This window comes from Aspergillus ibericus (genome assembly GCF_003184845.1).
Source record: "Aspergillus ibericus CBS 121593 unplaced genomic scaffold BO80scaffold_27, whole genome shotgun sequence".
Taxonomy (NCBI): domain Eukaryota; kingdom Fungi; phylum Ascomycota; class Eurotiomycetes; order Eurotiales; family Aspergillaceae; genus Aspergillus; species Aspergillus ibericus.
The window spans coordinates 302,270-317,952 of record NW_020292125.1 but is presented as its reverse complement, the minus strand read 5'-3'; the positions used below and the strand labels follow the sequence as shown (position 1 = coordinate 317,952).

At 50.7% G+C, this 15,683-nt stretch overlaps 6 protein-coding genes across 6 annotated transcripts; 5 read left to right on the top strand and 1 right to left on the bottom strand.

Annotated features, from left to right (window-relative positions):
• Nucleotides 1-29: 29 nt before the first annotated feature.
• BO80DRAFT_121160 (uncharacterized protein) lies at nt 30-712 on the top strand. The gene has a single exon (XM_025713492.1). It carries the CDS (start codon nt 138-140, stop codon nt 555-557), a length of 420 nt encoding a protein of 139 aa, XP_025574008.1. The 5' UTR covers nt 30-137; the 3' UTR covers nt 558-712.
• A 2,319-nt stretch (nt 713-3,031) lies between these two features.
• Nucleotides 3,032-4,775, top strand: BO80DRAFT_384948 (Rab geranylgeranyltransferase subunit beta BET2). Its single transcript, XM_025716970.1, has 4 exons — nt 3,032-3,431; nt 3,502-4,239; nt 4,293-4,417; nt 4,470-4,775. Exons 1-4 carry the CDS (start codon nt 3,330-3,332, stop codon nt 4,510-4,512), a joined length of 1,008 nt encoding a protein of 335 aa, XP_025574007.1. The 5' UTR covers nt 3,032-3,329; the 3' UTR covers nt 4,513-4,775.
• Nucleotides 4,776-5,876: 1,101 nt separating this feature from the next.
• On the top strand, nt 5,877-8,012 carry BO80DRAFT_477578 (uncharacterized protein; the record flags this gene model as incomplete). Its single annotated transcript, XM_025723258.1, has 2 exons — nt 5,877-6,308; nt 6,390-8,012. 2 exons carry the CDS (start codon nt 5,877-5,879, stop codon nt 7,689-7,691), a joined length of 1,734 nt encoding a protein of 577 aa, XP_025574006.1. The 3' UTR covers nt 7,692-8,012.
• A 108-nt stretch (nt 8,013-8,120) lies between these two features.
• Nucleotides 8,121-12,241, top strand: msh3 (mismatch repair protein MSH3). The gene is made up of 3 exons (XM_025713490.1): nt 8,121-9,137; nt 9,205-10,301; nt 10,368-12,241. The coding sequence occupies exons 1-3, from the start codon at nt 8,348-8,350 to the stop codon at nt 11,841-11,843; spliced, it is 3,363 nt and encodes a 1,120-aa protein (XP_025574005.1). The 5' UTR covers nt 8,121-8,347; the 3' UTR covers nt 11,844-12,241.
• Nucleotides 12,242-12,366: 125 nt separating this feature from the next.
• BO80DRAFT_426354 (40S ribosomal protein eS28) lies at nt 12,367-13,276 on the bottom strand. Its single transcript, XM_025719747.1, has 3 exons — nt 13,157-13,276; nt 12,977-13,060; nt 12,367-12,700 (listed from the first exon to the last, which is right to left on the bottom strand). Exons 1-3 carry the CDS (start codon nt 13,215-13,217, stop codon nt 12,639-12,641), a joined length of 207 nt encoding a protein of 68 aa, XP_025574004.1. The 5' UTR covers nt 13,218-13,276; the 3' UTR covers nt 12,367-12,638.
• A 270-nt stretch (nt 13,277-13,546) lies between these two features.
• Nucleotides 13,547-15,188, top strand: BO80DRAFT_426353 (ATP phosphoribosyltransferase). The gene is made up of 5 exons (XM_025719746.1): nt 13,547-13,745; nt 13,834-13,868; nt 13,969-14,460; nt 14,510-14,647; nt 14,699-15,188. The coding sequence occupies exons 1-5, from the start codon at nt 13,729-13,731 to the stop codon at nt 14,932-14,934; spliced, it is 918 nt and encodes a 305-aa protein (XP_025574003.1). The 5' UTR covers nt 13,547-13,728; the 3' UTR covers nt 14,935-15,188.
• Nucleotides 15,189-15,683: the final 495 nt, after the last annotated feature.

Genomic DNA, 15,683 nt, shown 5'->3' with positions numbered 1-15,683 from the left:
CTGAAATCCAAAAAAATGTCACCACACATACCAAACTGCGCCGCCCCTCATGTTAGATGAGGACTCCCCCCTCCAGTTGTTACTCTGTTCCCCCACGACTATTCTGGTAGTAACAACAATCCGGAGTGTCGCGCCTGATGACAAAAGGTGGCGACAGGCAAAATAGACGCTCGCCTAAGATCCTCGTTTTGTGTGTTGGAGCGGTGTTGAAGAGGGCGGTCGGCGTACCAAGGGGACGAGTAGGTATCGGCGATTTTGCTGGGACCGTGTATTCCAAAAGCAATAATGAAGATGTCAAAAAAGGGAACAGGAACAGGAAAAAGAAAAGACAAAGAAATTCCGTCCGCTTGAAGTTGCCCAAAGAAGAGGAAACAGTGATCAAAGAAACACGAGAGCGATTCCGCACGGTGTTGGAGGTGTTCAGACTTGAATGTCGCAGCGACGACACATTCCTTGACAGCGTTATGCAAGCGCGGCTGTGTGTCAGGCTAAGAAGCCTCCGTTTTTTTTTAAGGGGGAGTCGGCAGTGGGGAGGGCGTTGCAAGGCTCCGAAATAGTTACTGGGTGGCTTCAGAGTGCTTATGGGATTATGGGAAGCCTATCGGTTTAGTGCACAGACAGCCTGATAGTCATGGAGGTCCTTTGACTTTGGAAAAAGGATAGTGGATAACGCCTGTAATTAACGGGTAAGGACGGTCAACATGGCCCTACCTCCCTGAAGAATGGATGCAGAACAAACTCGCTCACTGTTTATTTATTTTTGTTTTTTGAGCAATCGCTATCGGCAAGTAACAGATTAGATCTGATCCAAGATGGTCAAGGGAAGAAATTATGAGGCAGCCTAGGCCGAATTTGAGGGCCGCAGGTTAAAAAGGAAAAAAGAACTCGTGGCTGGTACCAGAAGGATGACGTTGGTCCAACCCACGTATTGATGGGTTAATATCTGCAATAGTCACGGAATTACCCAAGTACCTTACAGCTGGGAGGAGGAGGGGGTGGGAACCAAAAGGTAAAGGATTACCTGGGGGGAAAATCGAGAGGCTGTCGGACAGAAAGTCAATTTATCATATTACAAACCCAAAGGTAGCTACGAGTATATTGGATGAACCTGTCTCTCGAGTCAGAAGCGATAATGATTTGGGGATTCAGCATGGGTGGTGTAGTATAGTAGATCGCCATGCCTTGTCGGGTTGCCCCTGAGCACGCTACTGCGCAACAACCCTTGTGATGATGGCAACCCCGGGCTGCAATGGCCAGCTCCTCCTGCGCGGACGGGAGTACAGGCCACTGGGATATACACCGAAAGATCGGGAGGACCCATGCAAACACTGGGGACGGTGACAATGACTGGTCAGAAAAGATCGGGTCTGGCAGTTGGTGCCTTGGGCGGGATGATGCAGGCCCGGGCTAAGAGACCGCAATTGCGACCGTAGATTGGCCAACCAAAGCCCGCCGGACGGGGGACTCAGTTGCAGGGTCAAATCAGATGCTCCCGCGACACACGAGTACCTGACGCGGAGGCCCATCATAGCATTGGGTGGCACCTTATCTGGCTGCTTAGTACGCAGTAGTCAGGACTCTCGAATGACACTAGTAATCCGCATGATTATTATTTTAGTCCAGTGGAGGGAGACTGGAGTCATCCCGAACAATCCAGCCAGGAGCAAATTCTTCCCGGGAATGTATCACCAGAGGCCTAATCAAAATAAAGAGCGAAACCTGTAGAATGTATTGTCTCAATCTTGAACCACTCAGGGAATCCCTCGGACGATTGTCTGATTCTTGAAGCTCGACGGGCGCTTAACCATGGTTCCATCAAGACAATTTTGATACACTTGGTGGGGATGATGAAAAAAGTAGTAATGTTCCCTCCGTGCCTGGGGGACTGTACCTTACTACGGAGTACCTAGGTACTAACCAGGCACCGTTGAATAAATGATATTCTTGTTGCCCCGCTTTGCCCATGACATCTATAGCACCGACTATCTGTCTAGGTACCCTCTACAGAGGAGCTACAGAGCACAATGGGACATTCCGGACATCTAAATATAGACAAAGAAAAGAAGCAGCAGGGACGATGACCTTGGTCATGTCACACGGAGAGCCAGCTGCCCCGTAAGCAATGCTCGAATATTCTCGTAGTCAAGTAGCCTTGGGCGCCTCGAGAGATCACCATTGCGAATAATAATTTACGAGGTACTCTGTACACTTACAGCAGGATGATAAGAGCACAGATTTTCACCTCCGGTCTAGCGCTTCGGTATGGAGGTGGAGAAAATCAACTCTTCATGTTAGCCACAGTAGCGTGCCCCATACCATTCTACGTAGTCCTACATCTACGTAGCAGTAGAAGTTGGAGTACCTATCATTCTACTTGGGTAGCTGTCGTGGACGTTGACTGGGGACCACGTACTCCGTGGCTTACTGCACTTATGCGGAGGCGTTGCGACCTTTTGCCTGGAGCCTAGTAGGGAAGTTTACGGAGCACTACGGAGTACACGTGGGACAGTGGGAGAGATGGCTCTCCGTTCTCCATCCCGAGTCAATAGCCCGGCACTACGTAATTGTACCTAGTAGCTAGTACCATCTGGGCAGAGACAGAATCCACATTCCCTGTCAATACCTGCAGTCCTGCACATTGCATTCATCGTTACGGTAATCCGTCGAGCCCGATACACTGATAGTACCTCCTACCTGCCTACCTTGGACTTGCGTGCATTTGATGAATTTTATTGACAAATGCCACCAATGACAGTGGATCGCGGGAACCCGCCCTCCATGGCATCAACACAAGGGCCAGCCACCGAACATTTCTGAGAGAAGCAGGGACCCAGGGGCAACCACTCGTTGCCGCTCAGGGGTTTCACACCGCCGTCCGTGGGAGACGGTGATCCTGCCCTAAACGCCAGGCTGAAACAATGGCCCCGCTTTTGGCCCAGCGGCTCACCGGGTGGCGCTCGCTCACGTGAGGGTCAGCCGTAGTCACGAGTAGTCAGCCCTCCCTCGTCTCCGACCGCCGACAACCACACACAACATCCCCCCGAAGCTTGTTTTTTCCCTCCCAGCTTCCGACTTGCCCACGACTAACCTCAAAGTCACCTCATACTAACCTCACCTGCAGTGAGGGGCACACGTGCAGTGGTTGCCTCCATCCACGGCCCTGTGTTTGCCACCCCGAGGCCACAAACTCCCGTGGGGGTTGTGCTTCTCCTTGCACCTTCTTGACCCTTGGGTTAGCAAGCACAGTAATTGTTGCCTTGAGCAAACGCCCTCGACTAGCGCCGAGGCTCAACCACTAATCGTACTGCATTCAGCGACCCGATCACAAAATGTCCTTGGTTTCGGGTCCTGGTAGGGCTGTTGGGACCACCCCATCCAGCTTGAACCTTAGTGTCGAAAGACATGTGGAATACATCAAGAACTTGGACAGCGTGCGTCATTCTTACTATAACCATTATTCTTCTCTTCAGGATGGGGAAGGTGGTTGACAGGTGATGCTAGAGGAGGGATGAGCTAGAATATTGGCTCACAGAGCACCTTCGCCTAAATGGGGTGTATTGGGGTCTAACAGCTCTACATCTCCTTGGCCGCCCAGATGCTCTTCCTCGCGAAGACACCATCAATTTCGTACTCTCCTGCCAACGGGAAGATGGGGGCTTTGGAGCTGCCCCGGGCCATGATGCGCACATGTTGTACACGGTGTCGGCCGTGCAAATTCTCGTAACTCTAGACGCGATCGACGAACTGGAGAAGCGCGGTCTAGGAGGAAAAGAGAAAGTTGCCTCCTTCATCGCAGGGCTACAGGATAAGGACACTGGCGCTTTCATGGGCGACGAATGGGGCGAGCGGGATACACGCTTCTTGTATGGCGCCTTCAATGCCCTCTCCCTTCTTGGGCTCCTCGACACAGTCGATGTACCCAAAGCCATTGCCTACGTCCAGCAGTGTGAAAACCTGGATGGCGGCTATGGAATTCAGCCTGGAGCTGAATCGCACGCTGGCCAGATCTTCACTTGTGTAGGAGCTCTGGCAATTGCCGGGCGACTAGACTTGGTGAACAGGGACCGTCTAGGGGGCTGGCTCAGCGAAAGACAAGTTGACAATGGGGGTCTGAATGGACGACCCGAGAAATTACCAGATGCATGCTATAGCTGGTGGGTCGGGGCTAGCTTAGCTATGATTGACCGACTCCATTGGATTGATAGTGGCAAGCTTGCTGCTTTCATCTTGCGTTGTCAGGTATGTTTATCCCTTCGTGGTGGCCATGTCGGCATGGCGCTGACGCAATTCAGGATTCGGAGGCCGGGGGTATCGGAGACCGTCCAGGCAGCATGGTTGATGTGTTTCATACCCATTTTGCCATTGCCGGGCTAAGTCTTCTGAAGTTCGACGGTGTCCAAGAAGTAGACCCAGTCTAGTAAGTCTGCAAGTCGTTCAACGCAACCGCGGATTGCTAACCCTATGTGCAGTTGTTTACCGAAGACAATAACACTGAAATATCTGTCCCGGTAGTATTTGGTTGTATCTTCGTCTCGACTATTATGCTCTCTTTCTGTAGGCCTCACCTCCTGCAATCTAATAACCCGTTTTTCTTTGTCCATGGATCATGGGATACAAGGCAGGAGAAGAGCAATTGGCACTGCGACTTATTTCCGCTTCATACCCCCTCACAATAGCTTGATAAGAGGCTGTTAAGACGCAGTGGCACATGATTCATAATTATTTCACAACCTACGGTAGTTAGATAGTAGCCAAATCAGAACCATACGTTTTCCATTCCTTGCACCAAGAGTAGAACCCAGCAATTATGCATCGTTATGATTCCAGAGTGTTGGCCAAGTCTTGTTTTACCAAAGGCCTTCCAGGTTTGTACTACTATCTCTCCACGAGGCCGACGCCTGAGACATTGTTAAGCCATTTTATTCATGATCTGCACAACTATAATCAACACGACTTCCATGTAGTCTCACTAATACGAATTTATATTGTCGGACGCAAAGTCGGCTCTCTGGGGGGATCTGCCTAACCTGCGATATGCCCCCTCCTATATCACCTGAATGAATCGCGCGTCATCTTAGCAAGTAGTCGTCAGATGGTCTCAGTGGCGAGTGAATTGCGATAAGCGACCATCTAGTACCACGGCTAGACAAAGGAAACGCTTCCTTTTGGACAGAGCATCTAGTTATGTGGTAGAGAGCCCCAGCTCGGTCCCCAGAAAGCTATGGACTGTCTGGTAGTCGAGACGTATATTCAAGGTGATCAGCTCTACAGCATAGTTGGGAGAGGTATCCGTACCCTATGCATTCTTCCTCAAAGATGGCATTGGACTTGCACCGACTTATAGCTGACGATATGGAGTTATCCGTAATGCCTTCTACGGGTACCTACAAGTGTTCGGTGCACAGCTCAGTAGTTATATCGCCCGGAGCCTTCACCAAATGATAGACAGGTACAAAGCCGCTACTAAACACAGTACCCATCCCTCCCTACTCCCCTTGTCTAGCTGAAAAAGGACATCTTCATAGTGTTCTTATAGGTGAAGACCGCGAATAAGTCCTAGGTTCCTGTTCGGGATACCCAACATCAACTTGGCCGACTGCTTGATGTCGGAAACCCAGCAGAATTCCTGGTCTGTATTATTGATGACAAGTACAATGGTATCGGTAGCTCCTTCTCTAGTTGTGAAGAGGCAGTGAACCCTCCCGCAGGGTAGGTTCCGGTCAGTTTTCTGCGGACGTCTTTGCTCCTGAAGCTTGCATCCTTCCCTTCCAAGGCCCGTCTATCACCTCCGTCATTTCGAGCAACTCTTCCTGGTTGTTTCCCTCGATATCTTTTCCGGAGTTCGAACCTGCTCCATATTAGATCTACTTGCCAAGATGGATGCAGCTGCACTTTTGTGCAATATTTGCCCCAAACGGCCTACCTTCAGTGATGTATCCCACCTGCTGACCCATATCTCCTCAAAGGCACATCTGTCCCACTATTTCAAACTCCAAGTCCGCAGCCATCAGGAGCAACAAGCAGTCACTCTGATACGTGAGTATGATAGGTGGTATAAGGCCAATAATCTGGCGAAATTGCTTTCAGATCGGATGTCCTCGAAAGAAGCCCGCAGAAAGAAGACGCACGAGAAGATAAACCCGGAGAGGGAAGTCGAGCACCGAACGACTGGGCCACTTTCTACTACTGCATGTCTTTCACCCCAGAACCCACTTCCCGACTATTTGGATCCACGCCTTTCTCACTCCTATGCCATTTCAGAGTCGGAGCCTGGGAATACAAACTCGTCTCACGCTTCCAGTCATGCCGTTCTGACTGATTCCTCTTACTATCTCTCGGACACTTGCACTGGGTTAGAGCCCTCTTTGACCTCCGTGAGATCTCCGAAGCAGCCTGTCCACCCTGCCTCCAACATTTGGAAACAAGAACCCACACAAAATGAGGATACATCCGCCCAAGACACGTTGTATTGGTCTGGGACACTGGGTAATGAGACAGACATGGTTCCCCAGTCGTCCAACCACTACATCTGCGATCCGTTTATCGACGACAATGACGAGGACAGCATGGATTTCCCAACGAACAGCGAGATGGATAAAGAAAGAGCCGATGAGATAGCCAGACTGAAGGGCGTACTATGGCCCGGAATGGATATTTTTGACTCCGCTACTGAACAAATGAGACGCAGACGCAACCAGAAGAAGGACGAGAGCATCTTGAAGATGATGGAGAAGACCTCCCTCTGCGTCGAGCCTACGGAGCTTGTGTTTTCGCCTACAGGGATCTTGCGAAAGCAGCGTCTGATCTCTGGTAATGTTGAAGACAGCAGCCCTCTCAAGGGGGAAACGCCCATCCCCAAACGACGAGTGAATCGTCCCAAGCGTGTCCTTTCCCAAGTCGACCCTAATATCCATCGTGGACAAGACAGGAAAAGGAATCGGAGGACTACCAAGAGGGTCGAAAGTGCTGTGGATGAAGACATCAATGGAAGGGGCATACCACTTCTCAGGACCTCCTTAGCGCCCCAACGCCCCCCTGGCTATGGCAGTCGCGGGGACGATATGGATGAGTTTGCACTGGCTTTCAAAGATAATAAACTCAAGTCTCGCACCGGATTTACTGTCTTCCGTGATATGCCAAGCCAGTACAACACAGGCTCACTTGACCACCATCGTGGTGATGGATCACATTCTGCGGCATTGACCTCCCCTCATCCTATATTCTTACTACGGGAGTTCACAACTAATGCTGATGCTTACCCGCTATCGCCTGGCAATCATACTTCCACCTTGACCGACCGGGTTCTTGGTATGTCAATGGACAAAGAGAACATTGAGCCACTTCTGGATGTTCGTGGCCGCATTGATCCTCTGGTGGACTGGCATTCTCCTTCCCTCACGGGGCATCTAGCCAGCGACATTGGCTATCCACCACAATACTTTTTTGGCGACGCTCGGCCCGTCGGTTTCAGTCCGTTCGATAGTCAAAAAAGCCCCACTGGGTATTCATTTAACCCTTTGACCGTTTCACTTCCCCGCCTGGCCGCTGACGATAATCCAATGTATAAGGCGAAAGCGGACCACAAGCTGAAGTCTCAGTGTGGAACACAGCCGGGATCTCCCGAGGCAACAATTTCAGAGGTCGATGAGGGTGAGTTTGACCGGCTTTACCTCGACGGGAGCTCCTGTTAACTCCTGCTCCTGCTACAATTGTCTATTATCCTCTGGTTGAAGTCAATTCCTGCGCGTCTATTCATCTTCTTGTACTTGCATTCAACAACTTTTATGTCCCACAGCCAGCGGATTCTATTCTGCTTTATAGTCTGTTTTGCATTCACCTTATATACAAGCGCTACCATTACGAGGTATGGATACCTGGGGATTACTGAATTGGGGGCAGTCCCCATTGAGAGCCTTGACACATTGACTGTTAGAAGATGCAGCCCAAGATTGTACACAGTTATGACATTATGTGTTAGGACGCAGAACATGTTATACTTAGGTAGAAGGTCCAAGAATCCACGATATGTAGCGTAGTTATCTGCCTCAGGCATGAATGGTTATGTCATCCAACTTCAATTAGTTAAATCGTGACGCGTTACGGAACCCCCACGCGTCAAGGTTCCTGAGCGGCGGACACGCATTTGACGCCAAGGCTAACTTTTGACATCTGAGACTGGAACAGTGAGCTCCTGTGCCCAGGCCTTCCCCGGATATCTCAGTCGCAATTAGCAGGTGCTCAATGTTCTGTCGCCACTACTTTGGTCGCTGATCCTACGGCGAGTCCCTCTTGTACCAGCAACAGCTGTCTCAGCGATTGCCAGCGGCTTCCCAACAAACAAGAGAAAATGCCTCTTCCCTCATCACAGCCATCATCTTCCCCGGCATTGAAACGGAAACAGTCAACTATCGCGAGCTTCTTCACAAAGAAACCACAAACTGTTCAACGAGATTCGGTCAATGTCGACAAAGAGCAAAGCTCAGAAGGCACGGCCGAGAAACCGTTAACCAAGGAACCAGTACCGAAACAAGAGACTGGCTTGATCGATGATGAGGACGATGATATAGTGGTACCCGCTCCTAAGAGAGCCAGAACAAGCAGGCCTCGGTCTGGAGATAGAGATGAAGGTCCAAACCCAACGTCTGCTTCGACCACCGAGCGACCTTCGGTGCTGGGTAGTAGCCAACGGACTGAATTATTCAGGTTTGCTAGTTCACCTGCTGTGCCCGCTGGCACGGAAGAGGACCAAGAGACAACTGAACCCGAAGCCAAGCAAAGACAAAAGGAGAGAGAAGAGCTACACCAGAAGTTCGTTCGGAAGCTGGGTGGCGCAGACTGCCTGATTGGCATCGGTAGGAATGCTGTCAGCGAAGTCATTTCTGCCGAGGATGGTGCCGAGGCAGAAGATGACGAGGAACCAGCACCTCCTCCCACTAAGGGCAAGGCCACTGCAAAGAAAGGAGGAAGCAAGCTCACCCCAATGGAGAAACAAGTTATCGACATAAAGCGCAAGCATATGGATACGGTTTTAGTAGTCGAGGTCGGCTACAAGTTCCGGTTTTTCGGCGAAGATGCGAGGGTCGCTGCGAAGGAATTGTCTATAGTCTGCATCCCTGGGAAATTAAGATTTGATGAGCGTAAGTCGATACCTCTCTTTCCCGCTTTCTTTGTGAGCTGCGCTCAAGTTTGGTATCTTTATTTCAGATCCCTCTGAAGCACACCTCGACCGTTTCGCCTCCGCCAGTATACCGGTTCACAGACTACACGTTCATGTGAAGCGCCTCGTTGCTGCAGGTCATAAAGTCGGCGTCGTAAGACAGATAGAAACTGCTGCCCTCAAGGCAGCAGGTGACAACCGCAACGCGCCCTTCGTGCGCAAGCTCACCAATCTATACACGAAAGGTACATATATCGATGACGTGGAGGGATTAGAAGGGCCTATGCCTGCAGCATCTGGTGGCGCTTCGCCGGCGACTGGCTATCTGCTTTGCATTACTGAGACAAACGCCAAAGGCTGGGGTAACGATGAGAAGGTTCAGGTGGGAATTGTAGCAGTTCAGCCGGCTACAGGAGACATCATCTATGATGATTTCGAAGACGGTTTTATGAGGAGCGAAATCGAAACGAGGCTACTGCATATTGCACCCTGCGAGGTTCTGATTGTCGGCGAGCTATCGAAGGCCACGGAGAAGCTTGTTCAACACCTCTCTGGAAGCAAGTTGAACGTCTTCGGTGACAAGACTCGCGTGGAACGTGTTTCCAAGTCAAAGACCGCTGCGGCCGAGTCCCATAGTCATGTTTCAAGCTTTTATGCAGGGAAAATGAAGACGGCCAGTGCTGCAGATGACGCGCAGGCGAGTAGCCTACTTCAGAAGGTTCTCAATCTGCCAGAACAAGTAACCATCTGTCTTTCATCCATGATTGAGCACATGAAAGAGTACGGCCTGGAATATGTCTTTGAGTTGACCAAGTATTTCCAACACTTTTCTTCTCGCTCACACATGCTTCTCAATGGGAACACCCTCATGAGTCTCGAGATCTACCAAAACCAGACCGACCACACCACCAAAGGCAGTCTCTTTTGGACGCTTGACCGGACGCAAACGCGCTTTGGGCAAAGGCTGCTTAGGAAATGGGTCGGACGTCCTCTGCTAGATAAGTCGAGGCTCGAAGAGAGGGTGAACGCCGTTGAGGAGCTACAGAACCCAGAAAGAACGGTCATGGTAGAACGACTCAAAGCTTTACTTGGTAAGGTTAGGAGCGACCTGGAAAAGAGCTTAATCCGAATTTATTATGGCAAAGTTAGTCACCCCGGATTCTTCGCTTTGGACCGAGCAGACGTGAGTTGAGGCTAATGAGGCAACCAGTGTACTCGACCGGAACTCCTCACTGTGTTACAGACGATGCAGATGATCGCGCAGGAATTTTCCGACGTGAAGTCCTCTGCCGATACCGGATTTGCATCGGCTGCCATTAACGAAGCGATCACTTCTCTCCCGACCATCTTGGAAGATGTTGTGGCTTTTCTGGACAAGATCAACATGCATGCTGCGAAGAGTGACGACAAGTATGCCTTTTTCCGCGAAGCCGAAGAGACAGAGGATATCAGCGATCAGAAGCTTGGAATCGCTAGTGTCGAACATGAGCTGCAGGAACATCGCTCTGTCGCCGGTGAGAAGCTTGGGAGGAAGACGGTTGAATACAAATCTGTTGCAGGCATCGACTATCTGATTGAGGTTGAGAACAGTTCAGCCTCTATCAAACGGGTCCCTGCATCTTGGGTGAAAGTCAGCGGCACCAAGAAGGTCTCGAGGTTCCATACACCGGAAGTGATCCAACTCATCCGACAGCGAGATCAACATAAAGAGGCGTTGGCTGCGGCTTGTGACAAGGCTTTCATAGCCCTCCTAGCCGATATAGCAACCAAATACCAACCTTTCCGTGACTGTGTGCAGGCGCTGGCCACGCTTGACTGCTTGATCTCTCTGGCTACGATAGCTTGCCAACCGGGATATGTGAAGCCCGAATATACGGACCATACATGCATCCAAGTGGACCAGGGTCGCCACCCGATGGTTGAACAGCTTTTGTTGGACAGCTACGTGCCCAACGATATCGACTTGGATACCGACAAGACACGTGCCCTTCTGGTCACCGGCCCCAATATGGGCGGCAAGTCCAGCTATGTACGACAAGTGGCCCTCATTGCCATTATGGGACAAATTGGCTCGTATGTCCCCGCGCGAGCGGCGAAGCTTGGTATGTTGGACGCCGTTTTCACTCGCATGGGTGCTTTCGACAACATGCTGGCGGGCGAGTCTACATTCATGGTCGAACTTTCTGAAACTGCGGACATACTTAAACAGGCGACCCCTCGGTCACTTGTCATCCTGGATGAATTGGGCCGAGGTACGTCCACGCATGATGGCGTTGCAATCGCGCAAGCTGTCCTCGACTATATGGTGCGGTCGATTAGGAGCCTCACCCTCTTCATTACACATTATCAGCATCTCTCATCAGTCGCACATACCTTCGCCGATCAGGCACTACGAAACGTGCACATGCGCTTCACCGAATCGGGAACCGGAACGGATGAAGAAATCACCTTTCTTTACGAGGTGAGCGAGGGCGTGGCACACCGCAGTTACGGATTGAATGTTGCACGATTAGCAAACCTGCCTGGGCTATTGCTGGAACAAGCCCGGCAGAAAAGTAAAGAGCTGGAGGAGAACATCCGCCGTCGGAAACTTGCTGGTCTTGTGACGGCGGTTGGAGAGGTCATGGAAGGCTCCAAAGGCGATGACATGATGGAGCGACTTGTTAGCAGCGCGGAGCAGCTATGATTGATTAGCTACGCGGCTGATCATGGTGTCGAGCCGCTTTTGATGCGCCCGGCATTGTTGGAAGTGCATGACTACAAGCTATGTGCCTGGGTAGATAGATGTATGATATGGATGGCTTGTGCAAAGCAGCTGTTTCCACAATTGACCGTACGGTTGACGCTTCTACAAATAGGCCAGGGGAATTTACTATGGGCCAACAGCTCTACCACGGAACAAGCACCGAGCACCCTTATAGACCAATTATCCAGGATAATCGGAAACTGAGACCAAAACTGTCAAAGGCCGGCATTGGATATCAATTGCGACTCCCTCAACCGCCAATCCCACAAAACGATCCGGAGATGCTGGTGCAAGTACGCGGGAAACCAGACCCGGGGAATCAATCGCCAAGCGCAAGATCGAGACCAAGAATCCACTGCAGCCATTATTCATAAAGATTCATCCGATTCGAATGCGAGACGGGGCAAACAAGGGGAGAAAAAAAAAAGGAGCTAGACAGAGTTGAAGGATCATCTCGCGCCTGTGGGATTTCAAATTTTTTTCCTTCGTTTTTTGTATTTCCGGTTGATATCCTTGTTTTCGTTTTCTCTCTCTCTATTTGAATCCCGGTATGTTGGACACACAGACAGAATGGATAGAAAGAAACACACGAAACCGATTCACCACCCGGATGCCGCATCAGCCCATGAGATAGTATTTTTGCCTTCCCGACCTCCCAGAATCATTTCCAACGCAAGCAAGGGTACATAGCCTCGAGAGGGAAAAAGATAAGAAAACTCGGAGCGGTAAAGGAAATTAGCGGAGACGGCGGGCCTCGCGTTCGGACTCGAGCAGGCAGAGGATGTCGTCGACCTTGACTGTTTGCGACGAAGAATTGGAGGTTAGCCTGTGTGCGACAATTGATGTCTGTCTGTTTGGCTGCATTTCCCTTTCCCCGGACTGAGAATATCCCGCGAAGCCTCCATCTTCAATTTGCTGTATTTGTCGATTCCGGCATTCGTCGTTCGTGTTTATCCTTCTGTCGATTCGCTTGCGCTACCACTTTCCTGACTCTTCTCGCGGGATATCTCTTTCCGGGAATTCGGTCCAAACACCAGACATATTGGGAGATCAATCAACGGAGAATCGCATACCTGGGCCCTTGACGTTACGGATGATGCTGCGGGAGGTATCGTCCATGAACTCGACGCGGACCTGGGTGACACCACCACGGGATCCTGGGGTAAAGTTGTCAGCAAAGACCGTGCAGCGTGGCGGAGAGATTCGTATGTATATAATCCGGGCGAAACGAATCGAGGCAAATCACGACGTACCGGTACGGCCGAGGACACGAGTGACCTTGACGAGCTTAGCGGGCTGCTTGGCGGAATCCATCTTGAAGTTGGGCTTGACGACAGCGAAGGACTGACGGGATGGAGGAAGATGGCGTTGGGGGGGTTGGCAGACAGAAGTTGAGGCCGTTCGTGAAAATCGAGGGATTTGCGGCTTGTGTGGGTTGGCTTTCTGTTTTGGGCTAGAGGCGAGGGCTCAGGGCTAATGTGGCCTGAGCCGTCAGGCATGATACCGCCTGAGATATTAGGCAGAAGATCCCTTATGGCCTGATATACCAGGCATAAGGTTCAGGCAGATATGACTTTCTGGCCTGAGGCAGTGTCGGGCCCCTCCGATGACGGGATTTCAGACTCTTTTCTGCGCTTCCACCACGCTCTCCTCTTCCTCTTCCTCTAACACTGCTTCAGCTCCTTCTTGTCTGGTATAGATTCTTTGGTATAGCCATTGGTCTCTTAGTCTCGAAGTTCTTCCCAGAATTTCCAATTGTTTCCTTTCTTCCCACTCCGCTGTCTCCAATTCCTCGCCGATTTACCCCGCGCCGTTGATCGTCAAGATGGATCTCGTCAACCAGTGAGTCAATTGCCCTTAGCAACATTGAACCCCTGACATCCAATTGCGCCTCTATATCCGTTCTGGTTACTGACATTTATATTTCCAGCCTCGAAGGAAGACTCCTCTTCGCTGTCCCCAAAAGCAAGTTCCCGCCATGACTCACTCCCTGACCGCAAAGCTCCCAGTTCTCCAGCCCAATGGCCCCGAACAAGCCCGGACTAATGCCTCCTTGCCTTTACAGAGGGCCGTCTTCAACAAGCCACCCTGGACCTCCTGGCCGGTTGCGACATCCAGTTCCGCCGCGAAACCCGCCTGGACATTGCCCTGGTCAAGAACCTTCCCATCGCCCTCATCTTCCTCCCCGCCGCAGATATCCCCACCTTTGTCGGCGAGGGCCGCGTTGATCTCGGTATCACCGGCCGCGACCAGATTGCCGAACACGATGCTCTGCTGCCCCGCGGCGAGGTCTCGGGTGTTGAGGAGATCATGGATCTCGGCTTCGGCGCCTGCAAGCTGCAGGTGCAGGTTCCAGAGAAGGGTGACATCACAGAGGCCAAGCAGCTGATCGGCCGTAACATTGTCACCAGCTTTACTGCTCTCACCGAGGCCTTCTTCGCCCAGCTCGAGGGCAAGAGCGAGAAGAGCGAACTCAGCACCAAGATCAAGTATGTCGGCGGCAGTGTTGAGGCTGCCTGCGCTTTGGGCGTGGCCGACGGTATTGTCGATCTTGTTGGTACGTGGAGACCTACCTGAGCTAAGTTCAGCGACTGACCGTATTTAAGAGTCCGGTGAGACCATGAAGGCCGCTGGTCTCAAAGCCATAGATACCGTTGTCGAGACCGTTTCCGTCCTGGTGAAGTCCAAGAACACCCAGAACCCTCTGGTTGACCTGATCGCTTCCCGTATCCGCGGTGTTATCAGTAAGTTTTGCATACCCTTCACCGACCGGTCTAGCTAACTTTATTCCGCAGCCGCCCAGAAGTACGTCCTGTGCCAGTACAACATCCCTCGCGCGGAGCTGGCCACCGCCTCCAACATCACCCCCGGCAAGCGCGCTCCCACAGTAACTGCCCTGGAAGAAGACGGCTGGGTTGCCGTCAGCTCGATGGTCGAGAAGAAGAAGATTGCGACGGTCATGGACGAGCTGACCAAGGTTGGCGCGACGGATATTCTTGTCCTGAACATCGCCAACTCAAGAACGGGTTAACTGAGACCATAGTTCTTTCCTTTTCAATCTTCTTTACTTCTTTCGTGGTATACTAGGGCGCGTTATCGCATTATATTTCTTTCTCTTTTTCTTTCTTGTGATGAATATATTTCGCATTTAAATGATTAGACGGATGTTCGAGTCTGGGGACTCTTAAAACGAAAATAGACGGACCTTGGATCTAATCTAATCTATCTAATTTTATTCACAGCGATAGTACTAGTAGTACGGAGTATATAGTTAGTACGCCATAGATTACAAATTACACTGTATCTAGTAGATACTTGGGCCTATTCACCTAGTCACGAAGTCCAATTCTAACCAATCATCAATTAGGTCTATATCATATCGCAGCGTGAGGATCAATTAATACTACGCTAGTGTGAAGGATTTGATTAAGTTGATTCAAGATAGATGGATGGATATATAAGCGAGCCATATCGCCATAAATATTGACTTGAGTAGGGAACGTAGTGATCCTTCGTGTGGTGGTACTATGTACTACTTGTTGTTTGTTTGTTTGTTTGTTTGTTTTTTTTTTTTTTTTTTTTTTTTTTTTTTTTTTTTTTTTTTTTTTTTCAAGTACTTGTTTACCGAGCACGCTCGGAATTAATCGTACAGCAACAGGGAGGAGGGAACTTCGGAGGGCGCCTCGAAATAGGAAGAGGAAGAGAAAGAGAAATGGACTTTAATGTAGTATACTCTGTTTGAGGGTTTAGGTCGATAGGTGCATGGTATCGGATCGGATA

What these genes read in the sequence shown, in the direction of transcription:
- msh3 (XM_025713490.1), top strand. Translation starts at nt 8,348, where the DNA reads ATGCCTCTTCCCTCATCACAGCCATCATCTTCCCCGGCATTGAAACGG. An exon ending in GAAATTAAGATTTGATGAGC is followed by an intron (nt 9,138 to 9,204) that starts GTAAGTCGATAC and finishes TCTTTATTTCAG; the next exon opens with ATCCCTCTGAAGCACACCTC. An exon ending in TCCGAATTTATTATGGCAAA is followed by an intron (nt 10,302 to 10,367) that starts GTTAGTCACCCC and finishes TGAGGCAACCAG; the next exon opens with TGTACTCGACCGGAACTCCT.
- BO80DRAFT_426354 (XM_025719747.1), bottom strand. Translation starts at nt 13,217, where the DNA reads ATGGATTCCGCCAAGCAGCCCGCTAAGCTCGTCAAGGTCACTCGTGTC. An exon ending in TCGTGTCCTCGGCCGTACCG is followed by an intron (nt 13,061 to 13,156) that starts GTACGTCGTGAT and finishes ACTTTACCCCAG; the next exon opens with GATCCCGTGGTGGTGTCACC. An exon ending in CCGTAACGTCAAGGGCCCAG is followed by an intron (nt 12,701 to 12,976) that starts GTATGCGATTCT and finishes CGTCGCAAACAG; the next exon opens with TCAAGGTCGACGACATCCTC.
- BO80DRAFT_426353 (XM_025719746.1), top strand. An exon ending in CCTCTTCGCTGTCCCCAAAA is followed by an intron (nt 13,869 to 13,968) that starts GCAAGTTCCCGC and finishes TTGCCTTTACAG; the next exon opens with AGGGCCGTCTTCAACAAGCC. An exon ending in CCGTATCCGCGGTGTTATCA is followed by an intron (nt 14,648 to 14,698) that starts GTAAGTTTTGCA and finishes TTTATTCCGCAG; the next exon opens with CCGCCCAGAAGTACGTCCTG.
- BO80DRAFT_121160 (XM_025713492.1), top strand. Translation starts at nt 138, where the DNA reads ATGACAAAAGGTGGCGACAGGCAAAATAGACGCTCGCCTAAGATCCTC.
- BO80DRAFT_384948 (XM_025716970.1), top strand. Translation starts at nt 3,330, where the DNA reads ATGTCCTTGGTTTCGGGTCCTGGTAGGGCTGTTGGGACCACCCCATCC. An exon ending in CTTTCATCTTGCGTTGTCAG is followed by an intron (nt 4,240 to 4,292) that starts GTATGTTTATCC and finishes GACGCAATTCAG; the next exon opens with GATTCGGAGGCCGGGGGTAT. An exon ending in CAAGAAGTAGACCCAGTCTA is followed by an intron (nt 4,418 to 4,469) that starts GTAAGTCTGCAA and finishes CCCTATGTGCAG; the next exon opens with TTGTTTACCGAAGACAATAA.